Consider the following 27,517-nt stretch of genomic DNA (forward strand, 5'->3'; position numbering starts at 1 on the left):
CAGGCGTTACAGTTACATCACCTATGTGATATAAATGAAGCCCCTTTACTGTAATCGCTGTGCCCCAACTTGGATAGTAGTGCCACATTGTATCTGTTATGTTCCATTACGTCCATGTTGGCCAATCATAGCAGAGTGCTCTCATATTATCTATAATACCATGTAATATATACAAGACTTCCCATCACATGGTAGTACACAGTCTGTTAGTTACTGTACAGCAGTGCCAGTACCACAATAATACCCTGTTCCACTCTCTTTCCTTCTCAGTCCTGCTACCATTGGGTAAATGTAGGGCAGATGGCGCCGTATAGGACGTTAATGTGATGTACCAGGATGGGGGTTGGAGAGACTGTGTGGCGGATGGTGAGGCTGGTGCTCTATCAGCATCAGGCAGGTTAAGCTGGTGATACAAATTGGTGCAAAGAAGGTGAGCTGCATTCAGGAGTGCTGCTCTGGTGCTCCCTCATTAAGATGTTTGACACATTTCGAGAATCTCAACGCAATCCGGCTGATGAAACGCGCTGTGTCGAATAAACTTCTTCAGAAACAAATACCAGTACAGCGCTCCAGAATACAGCTGCTCTGCACCAATCTTTCTGTGTAAATGGACCCATAGATGGATAGCTAGATAGGAGATAGATAGATAGATAGATAGATAGATAGATAGATAGATAGGAGATAGATAGATAGATAGATAGATAGATAGATAGATAGATAGGAGATAGATAGATAGATAGATAGGAGATAGATAGATAGATAGATAGATAGATAGGAGATAGATAGATAGATAGATAGATAGATAGATAGATAGATAGGAGATAGATAGATAGATAGATAGATAGATAGATAGATAGATAAATAGGTAGATAGATAGAAGATAGATAGAAGATAGATAGATAGATAGATAGATAGATAGATAGATAGATAGATAGCTTAGGTACTTCCATGGCACTCCAATAGTGTTGAATAAGAAAACAATTTATTTCATGCAACAAAGTGCAGCACAGCATGCATGAAATAAATAGTTTTTTTATTCAACACAATTGGAGTGCTGTGAAAGTACTTTCGTAGATAGAGAGAGAGAGAGAGAGAGAGAGAGATAGATAGATAGATAGATAGATAGATAGATAGATAGATAGATAGACCTGGAGCTCCAGAGTGGTCACCCAGGCAGCAGGGCTCATTCAGCCGCCATCTCAGCCTTGTCCCTGAGACGGTTCATTATAGACTCTATAGGATTCCCTAATGAATAGTCACTATGGGTTATCCTGCTCTTCACAGAACCATTATCCGGCAGGGTCTCCATTAATTCCGTCATGAAAACTTCCCTTAATTAAACCAATCTCAGGGACGAAGGATAAAGACGTCTTTAAAAAGTAGTCGATGGATCGAACGCTATTGATCTCTCCAATGACAAATTAAGATAACAATGTCAATAGGAGTAACCATGGCGATAGTGTACGGGAAGTCACCGAGGGATGCGTCCCTATTTAACTAATAGGTGGCTAAGTCATTAGAGCTCATTGGGATTGTTCATACTTATAGTCACCTGCTGTGTATTACTACTTGTATCTCATCTATACAGATATATCTACATTGTCAGACTGGGGTATCTGGGGCCCACCAGAGGAAATCATCCTGGGGGTCCACCATTGAAAAACCAGTGATAAACAACATGACAGTCAGTTTTAGTGCAGGTTCTAAAGCTGGGGGCTCACCGGTGGGTCCTCCGGTCCAACACTGTATATCTATATGTATATGTAAAGGGTAAAACTATATGTATATCTGTAAGGGTATACATATATGGTCACAGCATTGTCTATTGGAGCCTGTAGTGGTCTAACATCCACTGCTCTCTGTTATCTTGTTCCTTTCCCATGCTTTACACTGCAGCTATGTGTATCCTCTCTATATGGGTACATCTATGGTTGTTGACTCTAGTTGAGCTGCCGTAGATTGGAATCCATGTCAACATGTTATATACTATAGCTCTGCTTCTTTAGACTGGCTGCTGGGTACAAGCATAAGCCCTGCAAGAGAGCTGGAGATCGGATTTCCATTGCCGTAAGGTGTAAATAACTCTTCCCTTCAGCTATATGGCATGAATCACACGAAAAATTGCCGACCAGTCGTGATTCGTGAAGCTGTTATACAGGGCTGTTGTGTATCAATCTGTAATAGGTTTGCCATGAAGCCTCTGATCTTATTCAGCCCCTGATCTGACACATAGGTTATTTCTACTACATTCCATTGAAAGCATATGGCTGCAATGTTCTTCTTTGGACTTGTACATACTGTATAAAGATGTAAATATTTTATATGTCTGCTGCCACCACTAGGGGGCCTGTTTGTATGCGATGGAGTTAAATATTCAGAGATGTAAGGAGGCATTGCTCATAGGGGAAAATATATTCATCTATGCAGCACAACAAGCTAGGCAACCATTTTGCATCATTGTCATGTTCATGTTATAAAATGTACTTATTTTATGCGCCTCCTGTCGCCACTAGGAGGGGGTGTTTGTATAGAGTTGAGTTGGACATACAAAGATATAAGGCAGCATTGCTTACGGGGAAGAATATCTTTCTTTATGTAGCACAAGCTACAGAACCATTTAGCCTCATTGGGGTGTTCCTAATGTGAAAGGTACTTGTTAATTTTTTATTTATCTCCTGTCACCACTAGGGGGCTTGTTTGTATACAGTTGAGCTGTACATTCAAAAATGTAAGGGGGAATTGTTTATAGGGGATAATATATCTTTGTATATGTAGCACAAAAAGCTAGGGAACTATTTCACCTCCATGGGGTTTTCCTATGGTCAAATGTTCTTGTAAATATTTCATCTGCCTGCTGCCACCACTAGGGGGCCTGTTTGTATACAGTTGAATTAAATAGAAAGAGCATACTTAAGGAAAGTACAAAACAGTCAAATCCATTAGGAAAAGGCTCAGAATATTTTTTTTCTGATGATTCCTCTTATGATAAACCTTATAATGATCCATACATTATAATGGCTCACTGCACCATTACACATCATCCATATCCACAGGCGTTTACACATTAGTCCTCTATGGCGTCGTAACAAGCGTACTGAGCTCATTATACTATAATATATCTGTGTACAGAGACTATTGTGTTCTGCTTAATAGTCGGAGAATTTCACCTCCCATGAAAAATGGCCACCGGTGAGACGCGTACGTGTTACATTATTCATCCTTCAAGTGCTCAGCAAAGATAACAGGGATTAATAATGAATTATTAAGAGCGCCATGCATCAACAGCGGCCGTCTGCTTATTATTATGTGACGGAGACAGACAGACAAACACGTAGCGCCAAATGCATACATCTCTCTATATAGAGTGTAATCCTAGTATGCAGGACATTACTCTTCTGGTCCTTATACAAAGAAATGGCTGGATAGAATTTTTTTTTACTTTTTGATATATTTAGTGGGTTCCCCATCCATGACAACGTAGGCTGAAGTGTAGATGTGTATCTTAGCCTATGTTATCAGATACAATGGCGGCCATTGGCTGGCAGCTATTCCTTACATCCTCTCCATACACATGCATGGTTGGTTTGACCAAGAGTACATGTGTTCTCAATGGGGAGAAGGGAGTAAAGGCGGCCATACATTTCAGATTGCTGTTGATCAAAGGTTCAAGTAACCTGCTGCCAGACGCCTCTGAAAATGGCCTAAGTCCTTGAGAATCCAAGAGTCGGGAGACTGCCATACCTTTGGATCAGGGGTAGGGAACCTTTGGCTCTCTGGATGTTGCAAAATGACAATTTCCTTCAAGCCTTGGAAGCTGGAGCCAAAGCTTGATGCAAATTTTATTTTGCCACAGCCAAGAGCCAAAGGTCCTCCATGTCTACATAAGATGGTCAGCCAATCTTATCAAAATTGGTAGGTTTGGTCTCCTCTGTCCACCTTAAAGGGGTTATCCGCATATTTAAAAAAAAAAAATGTTTTTAGGGGGTTAATAACAATAGAAAGCAACAAACCAACAAGTACCTCTCAGATTCCATGGTCAGACTTCGATGGATCAGAACCCCAGTTTTCTTTTGGAGGTTGACACATGACCACCAGTAGCTCAAGTAATCACTTACCTTACATCAAGCAACATGGCTCCCATCATTAAGTGGTAATGCCAGGAGTAGAGATGAGCACAACTCGAACACACTCGAGCCCAATCTTTTGGCATTTGAATACCGGTGACTGAAGAAGTTTGATGCAGCCCAAGAAAGTCCTGGAAAGCATGGATACAGCCATAGGCCATAGGCTGTATCCATGTTTTTCCGGACTACCTAGTGTTGCATCCAACTTCAGCCACCGGTATTCAAATGCTGAATGTTGCACTCAACTCTAGCCAGGAGTATAGCAGGTGACTGCTGAGGCTGCTGATTGGCAACAGTCACATGTCCTCCACTCCAAAAGAGAGACTAGGGTGCCAACTGGAACCTGAACGTAGGATGAACTGTTGGTTTGTTTTTTGATCTTATCTGGGGATCTTGGAAAACTTTTTTTTACATCCCGGACACCCCTTTAAGGTGACCATAGTTTGCCAAACCTGACAATTATAGTGGGATTGTCTGACCATCTAAGGAGTATGGCAATCTCCTGACTTCTAGAATTATTTACGTGCTATATAACCTCTTTAAGCTGCTGTCAGACAACTCTGGAGGCAGCTTATCTCCTTTAAGAACAAAAGGATCAGGCATTGAACTCAACATGCCCAATCATTCTCTGCTCTGGTGTCATCATCTCAAATCGGCACACACCTTACACCAAAATAGTGGTCTAATCTCACTGAACTGGTGCCAGGAAAACATGGCTACAGCCTATGGCCTATGGCTGTATCCATGGAGCAGGACTCCCTTAGGCGGCTCCTAACGTCTCTAGACGCCGGGAGTGAAATGTCAAGCGTCCAGGTTTGGAGAACGTTGCCAAACCCAAAGAGTTTGGGAACTCTGCTCAACAAGACCATAGAACCCATTGCTTTACCTCTTTAGGACAACAACTTCCGCTCTGCTACATCTGCTTTGTATTTTCCAGAAATTAAGTGATGAGTCTTAATCGTTGAGACCTCAGAGAAGTTACTGAAAAAGTTTGATTGCTTTCTTAAAGCCGTTAGTAATTTGGGCCTCATTGAGCGCGGTCCCCCGAGTCATTCATTACGTGCGCAGTCATTATTATTATTTTCTGCCATCTTGCTCTCGAGTGAAATATGCCGCCTCATATGAATGGCTTCCCCTTCACCCCGACCTCCTCCGTTCTACCTAGAGGTGATAAATCAGCGGCTGTCAACACAACAGGACTCCTTATTAATAGCAACCTTCACTTCTAGGTCTCAAGACTCTCACACGCCCGCGTCTCGCCTTCCATGATATCTGGGTTGTGGTAGTGGTTTTGTGCTTATTGATCGGAGTCTTGCATGACTAAGCAGCATCCATCACTTATTGTAACAAAGGTTTCCTGTCAGACGGCCGCCATGCTTAAGCAGTCATAAGAAACCCGTCACGGAAGTCTTCTTAGACATAGGGGGCTTTTAACAATGTCCCTGAACGCAATGTAGCTTAATGCGACGGCTAATGGAAAGGTCCATCATGTAAAACAACACATTTATTCCATATATACATATATATATATATATATATATATATATATATATATATATATATAAGTCCTTGAAGGGATTGTGCTTGTCTCTTTCTCTGCCCAAAGTTGTGGCTAAAGACTGGTTGCTAGGGATACATTACCTAGCAACCAGAGTCAATCAGCAGAGGCCTACATACCTGGCTGTACATGTTGACTAGAGTTTGAATGTTATGCATCGCGGCCCTTTGCCAAGAAGGAAATCCACATATGTACCAACATCTAAATCACCAAAATCAAATCATTTAGAGGGTTTATACAGTGCTAGAAAAACATGGCTGCTTTCTTTTAGAAACTCCACTGTTGTCCTCACTTTGGATGTGGTTTTGTATTTCAGTTCCATTGAAATGAATAGCACTGAATTTTAATACCACACACAGCCTGAGGACAGGGGTGGCGCTGTTTTTGAAAGAAAGTATCTGTGTATTTTCTAATCCTGGATAATTCCTTTAGGCCCCACCCTCCAGAACCTAAACTGCAGGTTTTTGGACAGGTTTTAAATAGACCCCACCCTTTTCTGGCAAATATGGACCCTGAGCTGTTGAAGGATGAGGTACTGGTTCAGTGGTGGTGTAATTTAAAAGTTACAGTACCCCCATCCCTGTCCCATTTCAAACAAAAAAATAGTTAGGATTCGCCTAAAAAATAGGGACACTCCACTAATTTGGGACTGTTGGGAACTCTGATGCCCCAAACCCCTAAATACAGACCCAAAACCAGACCCTCTGAAAATAATTCAGACTCTAGACCAGTCTCGGCAGATACTCACCTGTCCCCTTTCCTCCCGGTTGTGACCAGAAAACTGATGCAGATTTCCTATTGTAAATGTTTCATTTGAGGCAAAAAAACCTCTTACATGACTAAGGGCCCGTTCACACTACGGAATCAGCGTCAAAATTTGGCTCGGGATCCCCGCCAGCAGAATATGCGCCAAATGCCACCTGCTATTTCTTTCAATGGGAGGCCTCACGCACTTCTGCTCGCAGCAACTCTCCACTCAAAGAATTGGCATGTCAATTCTTTGAGCGTAGAGGCGCAGAGAGTGGAGGCGCGCAAAGCCTCCCATTGAAAGAAATAGCAGCAAAGATTCAGCACCGATTCCGTAGTATGAATGGGCTCTTATCGGCAATGAGCGTTCCTGCCAGTAGCTTATTAGGAAGTAATGGAGGTGAGAACAAATCATAATGGGGCCTATCCTATATATTATGTAAGTCACTGGGTTGTCGGACAATGATCCTGTAGGTCCTGGAGGACTGCTACTTCTGGAAGTCCCATTGACATCAATGGAGAGTGGCACCTGTGGAATGGGACAGAACACACATGTATGATTGATGATATATATGGTGGAGCAATGTCTGTGTAGAGTATTATACATCTTCTAGAAATCGATTTCTCCCTTCAGTCTCCACATCTTACAGGACAGGCCGTAATATGACCGTAAACCGATCCGCACTGAATGAACGCTCCTTGGTCTGGGTATCAGTCTTATTAATTGTCGGGTTACTGGGTTATTAGCTCATGTTCTTATCAGGTGTCCATGTTAAGTGCTTCCCGATATCACCTTTCCTCTAATGATATCAGTGATTTGATTATCGCTTCTTCAATGTCATATTACTTTGCACTCCCGGTATTTACGCCGGCTTCCTCTTCCAGTTCTTATCCAATTTACTTGCAGGCTTCCCCTCCCCCAGCAGAATTACCGACAAGCTCGCATGACGCTTCTTACTGTGCAGATTGTCTATGGGTGAAGTGTTTTCTCTCGTGCGGCTTCCAGTCTCTTCCTCAGTCTTTAGAATCTAGCGGGTTCGGGTGAATAGGTTAGGGTAAATGGGTTTGGGTTTGCATACGATAACTGTTGGGGTAGGAAGGAAATTGCTGTATAGGGCACACTGTGCCTGGAATCTGTATACAGTAGTATTCATATCCACAAATAATACAGTAACTAAATAATAAAAAAAAATTCTGCCATACAGTAACTTAAAAATACCACTATACTGAAACTGAGTAATACCACCATAACATGACTACATATTACCATGGAGTGCAGAATAATACTTTCATACCAATTACTGTTAGTATATTTTATCATCATGCCCAGACAGTCATCATACTGTGGTCAGATACCTCCCAGGCTGTCTGCACGGCAGTGATATTAGATATAGAAATTAAACACTCATCAGACACAGCGAAAGGCCTGAATAAACAATAAAATTTGGTGACTCACAGGTGGCGTCTTCTCTGACAGCAGACACTCACTTTCCCATCTTCTCCGTGTGGCCCAGACCGCCAGGATGACTTTGTGCATTACGATCAGCAGAGGTGAGTCATAGAGTAGTTACACAGTCATCTTTGTCTCTATTCTTTCTCAGAACATCCTCAGCCTTCTCACTATTCCTCAACCTACTACCCCCCTCTAATAGTGCCAACCTGCTGTTATCACACACAAACAGTATACAGACCCCAGACCAGACCCTGCAAATAAATCCAATCCATTTGGCTGGCATCCATCATAATGGCCAAATCAAATGTTGGGTTGGCATTCATATAACCCCCACCCCCTAAATAAAGAGCTGGCCTGACATGTCTTCCTCCTTATTACCCCAAATCAAATGCTGCCCATCTCCTGCTTAATTCAGTCATTGTGGCCCTGGGCCCTTAAAGCCTCCATAAAATCCATATATCCATAAAAGATAGATCTTAGTAGGCCTGGAAGATGCCACCCTAGGCACAGGTCTACTTCTAAATATGACCTTGGCCCCAGCCCTAATATAAAATCATACACAAGGCTCCCTACATACTATAACATGGCATGTAATATTTGACTTTCGAGATTATTACCTCAATGGAAGTGATTTGGAGTGTACCTGGAGTCATTGATGATGTCAAAAGTATAGTTCCAAAATAGGATCCCTAATAGACAACCACTACCATAGAAGACTGACCCTATTAGAAGATTACTCCATTGAAAACTGACCCCAAAAGAAGACCACTCCCATAGAAGTCAACTGCCATAATAGACAACCCCCAAAGATGACCATCTCATAAAATTCAATCCCCAAAGAAGTCTACCCCCATGGATGACCATTCCCATAGAAAACTGACCCCAATAGAAGATCACTCCATAAAAGACCACCCCATAGAAGACCATCCTCATAAAACAAAATCCCCATAGAAGACCACCCTCATAGATGACGGCCCCAGTCCCTTTATAGAAGACCATCTTCATAGAAAACCACCCCCATAAAAGTCCACTTACATATAAGACCACCCCATAGAAGTCCACTCCCATAGATGACCACCTCATGGTAGACCACCCCCATAGGTTAGGTTTCACCATGCATACCATTGATGCTTTGATGGAACATCCTGCCCCCAACCAGAAGTCATTCTTGTTCATGATGTGTGGAGACATCTTCTATCACCTTGCTGACGGTCTGGGTCTACAGTAGTGGTGGTCTTTAAAATTGGATCTTTTACCCCCTATACCAACGTATCCAGATTTTTGGACCCTAAATACCCCCAAAAATTGCAACTAAGCAAAACTTTAAATTTTATATCTATACGATGTATCAGATGGGATCAGCACCAGTACGGTTTGTTCCGTCCTAGAGCCGGAGTCACTGTCTTGGATACTACAGATATATATGTTGCAGTGAACAATAAGAACATCTCATATAGCTGCAGGAATGACTTGTACTTTATCATTGGAATTGAGCAAACCACTGAGCCTCAGCTAAATTTATCACACTTTGCCAAGGTCGTACACATCAGTGAATGTAAATCAATGGGAATGGCTGATCCTTGGATACATAGCCACTAGTCTACTAGACCTTGCCCTCTTCCCATCTACATCTGTAGGTCTGTACTTACAGTGAGGTGCATAATGCAGGAAGGGCACTCAGGAGAGGGTTAATCTTATACAAGGCTCAGTAAGCAGAGAATCCGCTCATTCCAACTCAAAAGCACATCAGGTGTCGTAACAATTGTCATTGGGCAGAATGTTGTGTAGGGCGGTTTTAACTCTTAGTCTGCCAGAGGCGAGATATCTGGGGTTTTAAATATAAAGATGATCTAGTGAGGTAAATTAAGGACCACTTAAAGATTACCCCATAGAAGAGCACCCCTTTAAACACCACTCCATAGACTACTCCTATAGAAGACTGAGCCCAATAGAAGACCATCCCCATAGAAGATCAACCACCATAAAAATCATCCCATAGACCAACCCCACAGAAGACCAACCCCCATAAAAGATCAACCCATTGAATACACCCATAGGAGATTGAACACAATAGAAGAGCAACCCCCACAGAAGACCACCCCTATAGAAGAACAACTCCATAGAAGACTGACCCCCATAAAAAATTACCCCATAGACCACCCCCACAGAAGACCACCCCTATAGAAGACTAACTTTATAGAAGACCACCTCTGTAGAAGACCATCCCTATAGAAGACCAACCCCCATAGAAGACTATCCCCATAAAGGACCACCCCGTAGACTACTCCCATAGAGGATTGAACCCAATAGAAGACCATCCCATAGAAGAGCAACCCCCATAAAAGACCACCCCATAGACTACTCCTATAGAAGACTGAGCCCATTATAAGACCATCCCTATAGAAGACCAACCCCCATAGAAAACCGATCCACCATAAAGGACCACCCCATAGACTACTCCCATAGATGATTGAACCCAATAGAAGACCATCCCATAGAAGAGCCACCCCCATTAAAGACCACCCCATAGACTACTCCAATTGAAGACCACCTCCATAGAAGACCACTGCTACAGTAGACCATGCCCATAGATTACCACCCCCATAGATGACCATTTCAAGAGAAGCCCGACTCCATAGAATTCCACTCTCATAGAAGACCACCCCATTGAGGACCAACCCCAAAGACATCTACTCTCATAGAAGACCACCCCATTGAGGACCAACCCCAAAGACATCCACTCTTATAGAAGACCATCATCATAGAACTCCACCCCCATACATGACCACCCCCATAGATTAGGTTTCACTTCGTGTACCATTGATGCTTGGATGAATGGATCAGTGCAGATTATTTCCACTTTACATAGGGCTGCCCTGCCAGTAATCCTAGTTAGGAATTATTCTGCATCATGCAGGAGGAAGATTTTAGATCCCATCAGATCAGATGCTTCAGCTCTACAGGATCAGACTACACAAGGTTTGTTTTGTAGTCTGTAACCATGGAGACAGGAGCTGTATACACTAAACAGTAGAAGTTTTTTCAGCTCCATTACTGCATGCAGCAACATCTTCCACTGTCTTCTTAATGCTATAGAACTGTTACAATCCCATGCTTTGTTCTCTCTATTGTGACAACATAAAAGGGACACGGATACAACCACCTGGACGCTTAATCACAACTATAACAATGACTTCTGGGACCTACTAAGCCATTGTGCCGGGCCTGTAATCTGCCTACAAGTAATTCCTTTATCTGAGGATTTCAGACGCCTTCCCAGGTTTGTCGAGATTCAAAAACAAATGATTCAATCGTCATCTCGGTTCGAAAATCCTTAAAAATTGAGACGTCTTTATCTGGCATTTCATGCAGCGCCGGGACTGAGAAGATGGCGGCTTAGCACAAGTAGCGGAACTGGGATTACTTATTAGCACTTGCTGAAAGTAAAGGAATGAAGATTAGTTTTATTATCCTGTTAAGTCGTCTGTCGATCACACGTAACAATGAGAGCGGAGAGAGCTGGCGGGAAATATAATGATACTTAGATGTCGTTTAGAGACATTAAGGCGTTTTTGTTGTATTTGCTAAGTTTCAGCTCTTGCGGATTCTCTGCCCTGTACTGTGCGGAAAGAAACAGTCAACAAACTGCTCTTGATGTATCTTTCACATATGCTTTATCAGCTGCTGTATGTCCTGCAGGAAGTGGTGTATTCTTTCCAGTCTGACACAGTGCTCTCTGCTGCCAGAAACTGTCCAGAGCAGGAGAGGTTTTCTATGGGGATTTGCTGCTGCTCTGGACAGTTCCTGACATGGACAGAGGGGGCAGCAGAGAGCACTGTGTCAGACTGGAGAGAATACACCACTTCCTGCAGCACATTTAGCAGCTGATAAGTACTGGAAGACTGGAGATTTTTAAATAGAAGTAATTTACAAAATCGATATAACTTTCTGACACCAGTTGATTTGAAAGAATTATTATTATTATTATTATTATTATTTTGCTGAAGTGCCCTTTTAATTTTAATGGTTGCCTGCAATACTACATCTCTCCAGTAGTGGTCACAATTCTAATGGAAAAATATAAGTGGTTGCAACTTCTTCATAATTTAATTGATTGCCACATCCCTTAATCGTCCTATATAGGCGATTATCTCCTTTAGGCTAGTGTCACTGGAAAACTGCCGCTGCAGTTTTTGTGCCAAGGCCAGATGGGGATTAAAGAGGAATGGGGAATATAAAGGAAGGACTTACACTTCCTACTGGATCCACTTCTGATCTTGACTCAAAAACCGCCTCAAACAGCTGATATGAGCAATTTTACAGTATTAGGCTTTGTTCACACAACATATTTTTTTCGTATTTATACGGCCGTTGTTACAATTTGCAACAATGGCCGTATAAATATGAAAAAATACACTGACCGGGTGTCTATGGGATCACCAAGTCAGTGCACACTATAAAGCGAGTGGCTCCGGCGGCACGCTCCATAGTGTGCTATGGGGAGTTCTGATGCAGGCGTGCTGATGCGTGATCAGAACTTTGCAGCAGGAAAGATCATCCGGCTGGGATGATCTTTGCAGAGACCGGCCGCCGTAGGCTCAGTGGTCAGCTTCTCAGCCGGCTGCCTTTGATCTCTGTGCTCCACCGCTTTTGGTTTCTGGAAAAGCTGGATCCAGTCCTGGAAAATTCTCAGGCAGCCAGTGCACTTCACTTCTTTATTCAAATAAACTTGAATCCCTAAAGATGGGGAAACCTTATGGTTTTGGGAGGATTGGTTTGAACCTGTGCTCAAATTTGATTGGGATTTAACAGTTTATTCAGATTGATAAAAAGAACAGGGACTCCTGTCTAAAGATAGGAGTCCCTGCTCCTGTAAACTGAGTAGTGAACTATTTCTTTTATGCTTTGCTTCTCAGTTACACTCACTGAATTGCATGCAGAGGGAATGTAGAGATTGTAAGGACTCTTTTCAAAGACAGGAGTCCCTGCCCCTGTACTTACCCAACAGCCAGGCATACACTGTTTTCCATGCCACTTAGTGAACATTACCTAGTCCAGGTGCCCAGTGAATGTAAGTGGCAATGCATACTGTATATGTGAACTGACAAGTGAGACACATACAGTATATCTCACTGCTGAATAGTTTCAAGGACAGGGACTCCTTTTTTTAAATAGGAGTCCATGCTCCTGTATTAATTTACAAAAAGATATTTTTAGCATCACATTAGAAAATACTGGAGTAACAACCACTAAGAACGTAGAAACTGCACTCTAACAAGCACTAATACTTAGCACAGCGCCATCTGCTGTCATGCCAGCATTAACTGCAGCTGTTGCTTATATCCAATATATAGGTTTCACAGAGCCTCACACTATGGCTATGTTCACACATAGTATTTCCATCAGTCTTTTAGTCAGTTCCATTCCTGACAGGGCAAAAAGGGAGCAGCTGAAAAAGAAGAGAAGGCATTTCTTCCAGAAGGATGCCCCCTGCAGTCAGAGTGGGGTATGACCTCATGGACTCTGCACTGCCGATTGCTGCAATACAGTCAATAGCAGGAATTCTTGGAGGGATTGGTTAATTCATCCTCTCTGTACATGTTCAATGTCACATAATCCACATAGAGAGCACTTTACTCCTCGCTGATGCTTCTCAGTCACTTGACTCGGGATTATTGTTAAGATACTTTCCCAATGAAATAATAAGTACAAGAGGAAGCTTCTCTGGATAGTGAGACGCCGATAAATCCATCCTTAAAACTTGCTGCCTGCTGATGGGATTTGACGTGGAAAGAGCTTAAACCCGTAATAAAACAAAAGGACAAATTGTATCAAGCTGAACGCAGTAAAATAGGTCGATTGCTCTAATTCTCCTTAATAATTTCTGATTATTCCTCCTGCCAAATGCCGGCAAGTGAAATGTGGGGAATGAGTCCTTTAATCTTACTGAAGACATACAGTATACAGATTTATACTCCAACCTCCCATGTCTTATATACTGTAGCAAGAATATGGACTTACATGTAATAATAGAAGATGGAAAGGTGGCAGTTATAACAGGAACTGAAAATTTTAGGGACCCTGTCGCAGATTTTGTATAAAGGGCCATAAGCTTCATGCATAACGTATGTATCCTGTACTTATCATGAGTTACATCCTGTATTATGCTCCAGAGCTGCACCTGTGGTGTCCCACCACGGGTGTTGTTAGTTTGAACATCCCTGGCAAAAGCCTTGTACTGTAAGAAACAATGTGGTAATGAAGGTGTATATTTGAATATTACCACAAGGGGTCACTGTCTATATACTTGTAACTGTTGCACAGCTGTAGTCATGTAAGGGTTATTGTTTTATTTGTGATCTGCACGCCAATGAGAGTTACTCTTCTCTTCTACCTATCTCTATCCTCCTTTCTTCTCGCAGTCTCTTCTCCACCACTCACAGGAGCTGTTACATACACCCTGTAGGAAGTTTTCACATGGGGAGAGGAAGTGTAGACCCACACTTAGTCAGTTCCTTTCTGTTTCTCAGTAAAGCACAGATCAGGCATCCCTGCTGAGCTTAGCCACTAGCCTGGCTCTGTCAGGTTCCCTGTCCACGACAGACCAGCTGTAGTGTACCCTTATGGAGAACACAGAGACTTTCTTTAAAGCAACATTTATCTTCAAGATGCAGTGCTAAACACCTAAAGAGAGGACAAGTCAGAGAACACCCCAAGCCATGCCGTGAACAGCTTCAACACAGTGCAGGAAAGTATCTTAAGGTAGAGGAACTGATCCAGATAGAGCAAAGCAACTAAGAGCCTACGTACTCTATCTCGCAACGCAGGTGACCCGGGAAAACTTAAGACACTTCTCTCAACTCAGGTAACTAGGACTGAGGCTTGTGTCACCCTGATAGGACGGGTAACTCAACACTACAGGGCAAAAGGTGTATAGGGGCAAAGGTTGAAACACAAGTATTCTTCTTTCAAGTATTCTCTTCAAGTCTTCTTCTTCTTCTAAAGTTCTGGCAGAGCACAATACTACATTGGGTTGGGACTCTCAAGACCTACTCCTCTCCACTACTCTGAACTCTCTCTACTCTTCCCAGCACGCAACCAAGTCTGCACTGCTACTTTTCTCTCTACCTCAAACAGCTCTTTGTGCTGATCTAGTGAAGTCTGTATTATACGATTTACTTGTATCACAGAAGATTTACCAGTAAAGAAAGAGTTTATTTATTTTACTGGGACTCAGTGATTATTGCACCAGCACCTACACACAAGCTACACTGTCCTTGGGTCATTTCCCCTTTCTGTGGGAGGTGGTTTGGACAGTCCGGGTGGGTCATAACTCCACTCTGGACCACCGTAATAAGTGCCCAAGGGACCCCTCACAGCCCGGCAGGTCACTGACCATTAGGGAAGGATATAGCCAGCCACAAAAAACTTAAAGCAGGTGTGCCTCTATACCTGTGTGCTAAATCAGCACTGGCGTCACGACAACCTACCACTTGGCTGAGCTATACTCCACCGACCGACCACCATTGTAGTGGTGTCACACAGTACCATCTAGCAAGTGACAGGTCGAGTACGCACCACACACTCACTATTCTGCTGGTGGGGTCACTGTGTACATACATTACATTACTGATCCTGAGTTACATCCTGTATTATACTCCAGAGCTGCACTCACTATTCTGCTGGTGGGGTCACTGTGTACATACATTACATTACTGATCCTGTACTGATCCTGTACTGATCCTGAGTTACATCCTGTATTATACTCCAGAGCTGCACTCACTATTCTGCTGGTGGGGTCACTGTGTACATACATTACATTACTAATCCTGTACTGATCCTGTACTGATCCTGAGTTACATCCTGTATTATATTCCAGAGCTGCACTCACTATTCTGCAGCCTTTAGAACTGAAATCTGTCAGCTTGTTCAGCACCTGCGTAGATGTTTCTATTGTAATGTATATAGTCCTCAGCATGGTGTATGGATGGATTTCCTGTGTTGTACATCTATAAAGCTAATGTTCTTACTGTTCACATGGTTTACTGCCTAGCCTGACACTGTCAATGCTCTGTGGGTCTGATGACTTGTCAGTTCTAATGCATTTTACTGTTATCCTTCCTGTAAATGCATTAAAAGGGTACTCTGATGAAAATATTCTTCTTCAAAATTAACTGGTTTTAAAAAATTATATAGATTTGCAATTTATTTTATTTAAAAATCTCCAGTATTTTAGTACTTATCAGCTGCTGTATGTCCTGCAGGAAGTGGTGTATTCTGTCCAGTCTGACACACTACTCTCTGCTGCCACCTCTGTCTATGTCAGGAACTGTCCAGAGCAGCAGCAAATCCCCATAGAAAACCTCTCCTGCTCTGGACAGTTCCTGACATGGACAGAGGTGGCAGCAGAGAGCACTGTGCCAGACTGGAGACAATACACCACTTCCTGCAGGACATACAGCAGCTAATAAGTACTGGAAAAATTGAGATTTTTTAAATAGAAGTAAATTACAAATCTATATAACTTTCTTAAACCAGTTGACTACCCCTTTAATGCACTGACATCTTGGGTTTATCACTCCCTTTAAAGTGACTCTGTACCCACAATCTGACCCCCCCCCCACCCCCAAACCACTTGTACCTTCAGATAGCTGCTGTTAATCTAAGATCTGTCCTGTGGTCCATTCGGCAGGTGATGCAGTTATTGTCATGAAAAATTAATTTTAAAATTGCAGCTCCGTGCCCAACGGGAGTATCTGCGTCCTAACTTTGCACCTCCCCTCCGTCCCTCCTCCCCACCCTCCTCATCATTAGGAATGCTCCAGGCACATGGCCTCCTATTCCCCACCTGTGTTACCACAGCACATGGGCTGGATCATTAAGACACCTGTGCAATGTTCAAACAGAAGTAAATGTTTCAGTGGCATTCCTAATGATGAGGAGGATGGGGAGGAGGGACAGAGGGGTGGTGCACAGTTAGGGCACAGATACGCCTGTAGGGCACGGAGCTGCAATTTTAGAATTAATTTTTTATGACAATAACTGCATTACCTGCCGAATGGACCGCAGGACAGATCTTGGATTAAAAGCAGCTATCCGAAGGTACAAGTGGTTTGGGGTTGGGGGGGGGGGCAGATTGTGGGTACAGAGTCACTTTAAGTCTTTCCTCTAAGAGTTAATACACTGTTCTAATGCCAGGAATCCCTATAACAGCGAAAGCTGCAACAATGTAACAATGTTTTATGATGATGCGGAATGTTCCGTTGTATCCAGTAATCCATAGCTGGGTCACTACACATCCTGCCCCCTTCCATATACGGGAGGCATCCCGGGCCGGCAGCCAGCACATGGCAGCTCCTGCCAGCGACGACATCTCCAGATGCGGAGCCGGTGAATGAGTAATTTGGTGTTAATAATCTGATCCCAGGATAATTTCTATACAATATGTTACAGGAATTTATCACCACGTCTGCAAACAAGGACTTGTCACACATGAGGAGGAGGGGAAACACGGGGTCCGATGCAACATGTTCTGTGTGCAATTTATAGCATTGGAGCCCCCTAAGTGGCGGAGCATCCTGTGTGATATCTCTGCACCCCCTGGAGTTATGTCCGCCCTATGTGGAAACGTTGTCATAGGAATATCAAGTATAGCCAAGGCATGGTGTAAGAAAGAAGTCCCAAAGCCCCAACAGTAATAGCCACAGAGCCCCCATAACAGAGACAGCCACAGAGCCCCCATAACAGTGACAGCCACAGAGCCCCCATAACAGAGACAGCCACAGTGCCCCCATAACAGAGACAGCCACAGAGCCCCCATAACAGTGACAGCCACAGAGCCCCCATAACAGTGACAGCCACAGTGCCCCAAAACAGTGACAGCCACAGTGCCCCCATAACAGTGACAGCCACAGAGCCCCCATAACAGTGACAGCCACAGAGCCCCCATAACAGTGACAGCCACAGAGCCCCCATAACAGTGACAGCCACAGTGCCCCCATAACAGTGACAGCCACAGTCCCCATAACAGTGACAGCCACAGAGCCCCCATAACAGTGACAGCCACAGTGCCCCCATAACAGTGACAGCCACAGAGCCCCCATAATAGTGACAGCCACAGTCCCCATAACAGTGACAGCCACAAAGCCCCCATAACGGTGACAGCCACAGTGCCCCCATAACAGTGACAGCCACAGAGCCCCCATAACAGTGACAGCCACAGAGCCCCCATAACAGTGACAGCCACAGAGCCCCCATAACAGTGACAGCCACAGAGCCCCCATAACAGTGACAGCCACAGTGCCCCCATAACAGTGACAGCCACAGAGCTCCCATAACAGTGAGAGCCACAGTGCCCCCATAATAGTGACAGCCACAGTCCCCATAACAGTGACAGCCACAGTGCCCCCATAACGGTGACAGCCACAGTGCCCCCATAACAGTGACAGCCACAGTGTCCCCATAACAGTGACAGCTACAGAGCCCCATATCAGTGATAGCCACAGAGCCCCCATAACAGTGACAGCCACAGAGCCCCCATAACAGTGACAGCCACAGTGCCCCCATAACAGTGACAGCCACAGAGCCCCCATAACAGTGACAGCCACAGTGCCCCCATAACAGTGACAGCCACAGTGCCCCCATAACAGTGACAGCCACAGAGCCCCCATAATAGTGACAGCCACAGTCCCCATAACAGTGACAGCCACAAAGCCCCCATAACGGTGACAGCCACAGTGCCCCCATAACAGTGACAGCCACAGAGCCCCCATAACAGTGACAGCTACAGAGCCCCATAACAGTGATAGCCACAGAGCCCCCATAACAGTGACAGACACAGAGCCCCCATATAAGTGACAGCCACAGTGCCCCCATAACAGTGACAGCCACAGTGCCCCCATAACAGTGACAGCCACAGTGCCCCCATAACAGTGACAGCCATAGTGCCCCCCATAACAGTGACAGCTACAGTGCCCCGTAACAGTGACAGCCACAGTGCCCCATAACAGTGACAGCAACAGAGCCCCCATAACAGTGACAGCCACAGTGCCCTCATAACAGTGACAGCCACAGTGCCCCCATAACAGTGAAAGCCACAAAGCCCCCATAACAGTGACAGCCACAGTGCCCAATAACAGTGACAGCCACAGAGCCCCCATAACAGTGACAGCCACAGAGCCCCCCATAACAGTGATAGCCACAGAGCCCCCATAACAGTGACAGCCACAGAGCCCCCATAACAGTGACAGTCTCAGTCCCCATAACAGTGACAGCCACAGAGCTCCCATAACAGTGACAGCCACAGTGCCCCCATAACAGTGACAGCCACAGTGCCCATATAACTGTGACAGCCATAGTGCCCCCATAACAGTGACAGCCACAGTGCCCCCATAACAGTGATAGCCACAGTGCCCCCATAACAGTGACAGCCACAGTGCCCCCATAACAGAGACAGCCACAGAGCCCCCATAACAGTGACAGCCACAGAGCCCCATAACAGTGACAGCCACAGAGCCCCCATAACAGTGACAGCCACAGAGCCCCCATAACAGTGACAGCCACAGTGCCCCCATAACAGTGACAGCCACAGAGTCCCCATAACAGTGACAGCTACAGAGCCCCATAACAGTGACAGCCACAGAGCCCCCATAACAGTGACAGCCCCAGTGCCCCCATAACAGTGACAGCCACAGTGCCCCCATAACAGTGACAGCCACAGAGCCCTATAACAGTGACAGCCACAGAGCCCCCCATAACAGTGATAGCCACAGAGCCCCCATAACAGTGACAGCCACAGAGCCCCCCATAACAGTGACAGCCACAGTGCCCCCATAACAGTGACAGCCACAGAGCCCTATAACAGTGACAGCCACAGAGCCCCCATAACAGAGACAGCCACAGTGCCCCCCATAACAGTGACAGCCACAGAGCCCCCATAACAGTGACAGCCACAGTGCCCCCCATAACAGTGACAGCCACAGAGCCCCCATAACAGTGACAGCCACAGTGCCCCCCATAACAGTGACAGCCACAGAGCCCCCATAACAGTTGTGTTTTTGCAAACAAGGGATAACAATGAATTGTTTAAAGGGACAGTACACTTAAAGGGGGTGTCCAAGATACTGACTGTGGCATCTCAGGGGACGAGTGGTCAGGAATGGAGTACAGGCAAATAGTATATCAGCCACAGTAATGGCACCCTTTCCCCTCTATTCTTTCTACGGGGCAGGTTTCTAAGCATGCTCTGTGACCTTTGCAGATGTAATTTTAAAGGAGGCCGAACTCCTATTATATTCTTTACCTATTGTTGTCACCTTTTACTGTAATTCTGCACAGATCACTTTCCAGCAGCCTCCTCCTTATTATCACAGACAGGAAGTCTCACCTGAAGTTTAGGTCTAGTGGTAATAAAGGCAGGTCCCCTGGCTAGGTTCAATATAACAAATGAAACAAACTTTTAAAGTATATATATATTATTGTATAAAAATTACTGTAAATGAGTCATTTGTGCAGAACAGACAATTTGTGGAGGGTAAATATTTATTTCCACCACAAGATGGGGCTGAAGAGTCGGGTATTACGATGTGTCAGTTCTTTTTGCTTGCTGTGGTTATAGATCTGTTTTGTCTCATCAGCTCACCGTGTGGCCAGGGGTGGTACTGCAAGTAAAACATCAGTCAGAGAGCGTGGGAGATAGGAGGTAGATAGATACATTAGACAGACATATATAAGATTATTATTGTTTTACTATTTATATATATATATATATATATATATATATATATATATATATATATATATATATATAATTATTATTTTATTATTATTATTATTATTATTATTTATTTTTATTTATTCTTATTATTTATTTTTTTTTCCTTTTACCTATATACTGAACATTGAATAAATACTTCTGGGGGTTTGATTTGTGATTTTTCCCTTCACTTTATCTATAGGATGAAGGCAAGGACATTCCCAGGGACGAATCTTTGAAACGTGTTAGAGGGGATTAGGGAGCGGAGATTAGGGGCGGCTGGGGGAGACCGGCTTTCAACTTCTCCGTTTCTCTGATGTGCGTAGGATTAACCCCTGTGAAATGTATTATACCATTATTAATATTCCCAAGCAGTATATGCAGCTCTAGTCACTGACTATGTTATAGAGGGGAAGCATGAGCTCGACCTGTATCCTCATCCTGTATGTATATAACTATATATATTCTGATGGTCAGACTTGAAGTTATTTCTCACAGGGCTCCAGCTCCCTGTATTCATGCTGATCTGCAACATAAGATACTCAGATACAGCGCCATACAGTTGATTGTGGCCACACCTGGTACTGCAGCTTATAGCTGTGCTGGAGAAATGAACTATGCGCAGTACCGATCACAGCCACAACTCGATGTGTGGCGCTGCATCTAACTAAACAATAAAGAGGACACAGTGGAACAGCATGGATCTTGAAATGGGTCAGGCATTGATAGAGTAAGTATATTGGAGAGCTGCAGAACTACCAATCACACAATGAATATTTGTAGGACATGACCCCCCCTTGATGGTTTGTGTTGTTTCTCCTTCTTTAGGGCTGGAAGCTGAAAGTTACTTATTGTTTAGGAAGTCCTAGGTGATGTAAATCTATAAAGCCCACGCTAATGGTAACAATGGTCTCCCCGCCACTCTTCTCTTCTTTTTCAGGTGTAATTTTTACCCAGTGCAGCGTCCTCCCAGCCGGCAGCAGTAATAAGGCTTAATGATGCGTTCTGTGATCTCTGTAGTGTGGCTGGCTGGTGAATATATAAAGATGTGGTGTCCCACTAGGGTTGTTACTATTATATACACCCTTCGCAAAAGTCTGTACTTTTTGTGGTATTATTATGATAAAGGTAGTGTTAAGAATTGACCACTAGATGTCGATGTACTATGTATTGATGTATGGAAGCTGCACAGCTGAAGGATCGCAAGGGGTTATTGTGTTTATGTGTACCAGAATGTTCGGCTTATCCATACACTGGTGATGGAATCAGCTGATTGAACAAATCTAGTCCCGTTGAACCTAACCATCACTATATATTGAAGCTTACCATGAAAAGGACGATTTTCTTCTCCAAAAAGTTGTTATAGGAACAATAAACCTTTATAGTAAATTTAGGAGGATAAATACATCTCTATGGATTTGGTAAAGATGGACACAATTGTGGTGGGTTTACCAATCCTCCAATGTGTATGGGGCCTCTGATGGCAGATGTGGAGGACAGAAGGATGAGGAAGTTAGATTTTAATAATCCCGATCCCTCTGTTTTTTTAGAGGTAAGCCAAGGTGCCTGACAGTAGCTTACTACCCTTTGGCCAGGCTGATCATGCAAGTGTATAAAGAGATCAGAAGAGAGAGTTGTTTGGGATAGGACATGGCTGGGAAAGTGCATAGCTGCTCCACAAGCCAATAAAGCCAAATGATGAAGTGTTGGTTACCTGCAAGCACCACCAGGGGGAGCTTGCTGCATAAAACTTTATATAATACTTTTTGGGAGCTGTACACATATGTATGCAATTTGCTCCCCCTAGTGGTGGTGAAGGCTGCCTCTATTTTATCATTCAAAGTGATTATGTCATTAAGACAATCCCTCGTAGACTGAAGCTAGCCAAGCAATCAATCAATCAATCAGGTGATCAATGCAGGATCTTAAAGAGATATTTCTAGAAAATCAACCTTTTCCCTGTCCACAGGAGAGGGGAAAAGTAGGAGATCATGGGATGTTTGACCTCTGCCCCCCCCCCCCATCTCTGTATCATACGCCTGGCTTCTGTATTACGAATAGAGCAGCGGGTACGGAACATGGCCCGCGGCTCTATCACAGTACAGCGCTCTTACGGCATACTTGGGTCTTTCCGTCATTCCATAGGAATGAAAAGAGCCGCGGGTCACCCCCTGTATTCATAATACTGAAACTGGGGGCCAGATACAGAGATCAACGGGGGGTACAGAGCTCCGACCCCTGCAACCTCCATCTTTTCCCCTATACTGTGGATAGAGGAAAGGTTGATTTTCTTGGAATACCCCTTTAAGGTTTTAGGTTCTGAGGTTCTGACATGACAAAATGGACAATCCTCGTAACTTTCTGGACACATGCTCGGGGAAGTTATAGAAACTTCACATTCAGGGAGTTTTGTGCCCTTTCAAGCTACAAACTCCATTCCAAAAAAAAGTTACCATAACTAAACTTCCCAAAACAAAAATGAATGACGATGAAGAGAGGTTATTACATGGAAGTGGAGGCAGGAGAAGATGATGGAAGCATGGAGCCACCACTTTGATGTTAACTTCACTGAAGTTTCGTCTTTGATGTCGGCTTCAAACTGCGTTTGTTTCCCTGGTGAGAGATTGGACATGGAGGATGATGGATTTTATTGGCAGACGCTCAGTTCGGGCTCATCAGCAATGATTCCAGTGGTAATATACACCGATCAGCCATAACATTAAAACCAATGACGGGCGATGTGAATAACTTTATCTGGTGACAATGATGTCTGTCGGGGGCATAACTAAGTAACCGGTCAGTTCTTGGAGTTGATGTTGGATTCAGAAAAAATTTCAATTAGAAGGAACTAGGCAACTGTGACAGGGACAGATGTAGACGTCAGGGACAGAGCATCTTCAGAACGGCCGATCTTGTGGAGTGTATTTGGTGTGTAGCAGTCAGTACTGACCAAAAGTGACTGGCTCATGGGTCATCAATACTCACTGGTGTATGTCACAAACCCACCGGTATGGTTGCACAAGATCAAAAAAATGTTGCAAGTAAGAGTGAGTTGGCCAATGATCCGGTGCCATGCCCTATTCCATCCCATAGAGAAGCAGAGCAGATCCTGGGTGCAACACATCCATCTTCTAGCTTTCGGTTTTCGCTTTCAAGGTGGCTCCATATCTCTGGACATAGATAGACTAACCTATTACCAGCCACAGCTTTGTTCTTTCGGTACTGGAGACGCCTGGTATTACAGTTTGGTCCCATTCAAGTAAACTATCCGAAGGATATTGCATCCATGGATAGCTCCTTTAGGGTTTTTGACCGGGCTCGACCTTTTAGAAGGATATTCCCAATCGGAAAGCGTGACTACAAATAAATGTCTCTCTCTCTCTTCATACAACCATGTAGCTGTTGAGCTGTTTTAGTGAAGTTCATTATCTGTCTGTCCATGCTCCTCTAGTGTCCTCTTCTCCAGTCTCTGGTGTCCTCTGCAGCTGCCAACATCCAGCTTAGCCAATTATTGACTGACTAGTACAGGACAGCACCACAGCCAGCGCCACAGCTGTCACTATCGAGACAAGAGTAACAGCCCGCTCAGCCAATCACTCTCCACAGCACTCTCCTGTGTCAGTCAGTGATTGGCTGAGCGAGCTGGAGGCAACTAGAGAGACTGGAAAAGGAGGACACCTGGGGAACACAGACAATTGAACATGTCTTTTTTCTTTGTTGTTGTTTTTTTCAAAGTGTGGCCGCCATCTTTACAAGCTAATTCTAAACTTTGCAAAAATTCTGTATCACTACCAAACCTTTTGCAAAGTTTGGAACGACCCTCAGATTTGAATATTAGGTCCTCTTATCTCTAGTCACCGATTCAAGTGAATGGACACCATGTAATGCCACATTTCTCCTTTAGTGACAGCTAGCCACTGCTGTCCATTCATTGGTCAACTGGCCACCATCATGTCCAAGCTTTGCTTCTATGGGACTAGCCATCTCTGTAGAGTTGAAGTCAGCTTCTCCGGAGCCACATTTCCATCCTGCACCATGACTTTTTTTTTTTACTCCTTTTCTAATTTCAACACAACACGATCCCTTTCGAGCTTAACCTGACGACGACCCGGCATGTTCACATTCATCTGTATAATTTAATTGACTTCTCTCGGCGTATGAAATCCCAATTATCCGCGAACTTCCCGTCCTCCATTATCCCGACACCGGTGGAGGATTTGGTCTTTTATGCTGCGTTTTGCAGCTGAGAATCTTCCGTCTACCTGAAAGTAACAATAATAATTAGAAGGTTTCACCCAAGGTGCCGGCCGGTGATAAGACCGGGCCGAAATGTGTTTCCTGCCCCCGAATGCGGCCATGTTTGCCGAGTTGGGATTAGATTGTTGGTTTCTCCTCTAAGTATGTCATTTAGGGGGTTTGTGTCTGGTCTCGGCTGGTGTTCTCACACAGAAGCGTCTGCAATTCTCCGAGCCTCCTCGTAGGAGAGTGTGGATAATGCAACTGTGATCTTGTTATATGCGAGAGGTCGATAAGAGATAAAGCCAAGGTGTAATCTTCCCGGAATAGAAAGTAAATTGCATTTGTATTTTCCATATATTTATTTTGTAGGTGCCACGAAAGTCTATGAAGCTAAGATTTAAATGTAATCAGCCCAGAATGCTAAAGGAGTTTTTATGGGATTAATCTATCTTCCCCAGCTGGCTACACTGAACGCCGGGACATAAAACATACACAGTACAACTTACTGCCGCACCGCTATATACATAGGAAATACACAGGGGGAGCAGAGTATTATTCTACATGAGTCCACAATACACTAACAGTACTGCACAGCATGGAGAACATAAGACAATTACTTCTACATAGGATCACTGCTTTATTCCTGTACATATGAGCAGTATTATAGTAGTTATATTCTTGTACATAGGAGCAGTATTATAGTAGTTATATTCCTGTATATAGGAGCAGTATTATAGTAGTTATATTCTTGTATAGGGGCAGTATTATAGTAGTTATATTCTTTTATATAGGGGCAGTATTATAGTAGTTATATTCCTGTATATAGGAGCAGTATTATAGTAGTTATATTCTTGTATATAGGGGGCAGTATTATAGTAGTTATATTCCTGTATATAGGAGCAGTATTATAGTAATTATACTCTTGTATATAGGAACAGTATTATAGTACTTATATTCTTGTATATAGGAGCAGTATTATAGTAGTTATATTCTTGTATATAGGGGCAGTATTATAGTACTTATATTCTTGTATATAGGGGCAGTATTATAGGAGTTATATTCTTGTATATAGGAGCAGCATTATAGTAGTTATATTCCTGTATATAGGAGCAGTATTATTGCAGTTATACTCTTGTATATAGGAGCAGCATTATAGTAGTTATATTCTTGTATATAGGAGCAGTATTATAGTAGTTATACTCTTGTATATAGGAGCAGCATTATAGTAGTTATATTCCTGTATATAGGAGCAGTATTATAGTAGTTATATTCTTGTATATAGGAGCAGTATTATAGTAGTTATATTCCTGTATATAGGAGCAGTATTATAGTAGTTATATTCTTGTATATAGGAGCAGTATTATAGTAGTTATATTCTTGTATATAGGGAGCAGTATTATAGTAGTTATATTCCTGTATATAGGAGCAGTATTATAGTAGTTATATTCCTGTATATAGGAGCAGTATTATAGTAGTTATATTCTTGTATATAGGGAGCAGTATTATAGTAGTTATATTCTTGTATATAGGGAGCAGTATTATAGTAGTTATATTCTTGTATATATGGGCAGTATTATAGTAGCTATATTGTTGTATATAATCCCTTCCATTGCTCTTTGAACTCATCTTTGTTTCTTGTTTTAGGACCATGGGGAAGGTGCATGGGAGATGAATGTGGACCAGGAGGCATCCAGACGAGGACGGTGTGGTGCGCACACACTGAAGGGTGGACGACTCTCCCCACAAACTGTAAACAGACAGAGAGACCCGAAAACCAGCAAAACTGTTTTAGAGTTTGTGACTGGCATAAAGAACTCTATGACTGGCAATTGGGCAGTTGGAACCAGTGTACACCAGTTACGTCAAGGATACCAGAGAAACCAACAGAATGCACACAAGGTGAAGAAGGAATTCAAACGAGAGAGGTCGTCTGTCTACAGAAAGCCACTGGAACAGAGGCAGATGACAGTATATGTCAATACTTCGAACCTAAACCCCGACTTGAACAAGGTTGCCTTATCCCCTGTCCTCAGGATTGTATGGTATCGGATTTTTCTCCTTGGTCGGAATGCTCCAAAACATGCGGCAATGGATTAAAACACAGAACACGCTACGTGGTGGCCATTCCGCAGTTCGGTGGCTCGGGTTGCCCCAACCTAACAGAATTTCAGGTTTGTCAGGGTCCTCCATGCGAAGGAGAAGAAAGCATGTACAGCCTGAACGTTGGACCTTGGAGTTTTTGCTCAATACCTTTATCTAGACATGTGAGACAAGCCGGGAAGAGGGGAAAAAACAGGGAACGCGCGAAAGAGAGAGAGAAGGCAGTAAAGGACCCTGAGGCTAGAGAGCTGATAAAGAAAAAGAGGAACCGCAACAGGAAAAATCGACAGGAAAACCGATACTGGGATATACAAATCGGGTATCAGACACGACTGGTGACCTGCATGCACAAGAACGGGAAAACGGCGGCCTTGAGGTAAATTGTGTAACTGCATTGACTAGAGATGAGCCAACTTTTCAAAGGTTCGGTTCGGCAGGTTTGACAATTTTGAAGTAACGTTTGAGTTTGTCCAAACCAAACATTAAATGAACCAAATGAAAATGGCTAAACGATTGCAGGTTTTAGTGTGGTTCACAATGTT

General features: G+C 43.6%; 1 protein-coding gene across 4 annotated transcripts in view; it reads left to right on the forward strand.

Moving 5' to 3' along the window:
* THSD7A (thrombospondin type 1 domain containing 7A) overlaps positions 1–27,517 on the forward strand; it is a 270,999-nt gene that overhangs the window by 137,604 nt on the left and 105,878 nt on the right. For all 4 annotated transcript variants that reach the window (XM_069959351.1, XM_069959350.1, XM_069959349.1 and 1 more), the window contains one exon: positions 26,520–27,351. In XM_069959351.1, coding sequence (XP_069815452.1) covers positions 26,520–27,351 — 832 coding nt within the window. The remainder of the gene's footprint in view (positions 1–26,519; positions 27,352–27,517) is intronic.

The sequence above is a fragment of the Dendropsophus ebraccatus genome, chromosome 2 (genome assembly GCF_027789765.1).
Source record: "Dendropsophus ebraccatus isolate aDenEbr1 chromosome 2, aDenEbr1.pat, whole genome shotgun sequence".
NCBI classification, from domain to species: domain Eukaryota; kingdom Metazoa; phylum Chordata; class Amphibia; order Anura; family Hylidae; genus Dendropsophus; species Dendropsophus ebraccatus.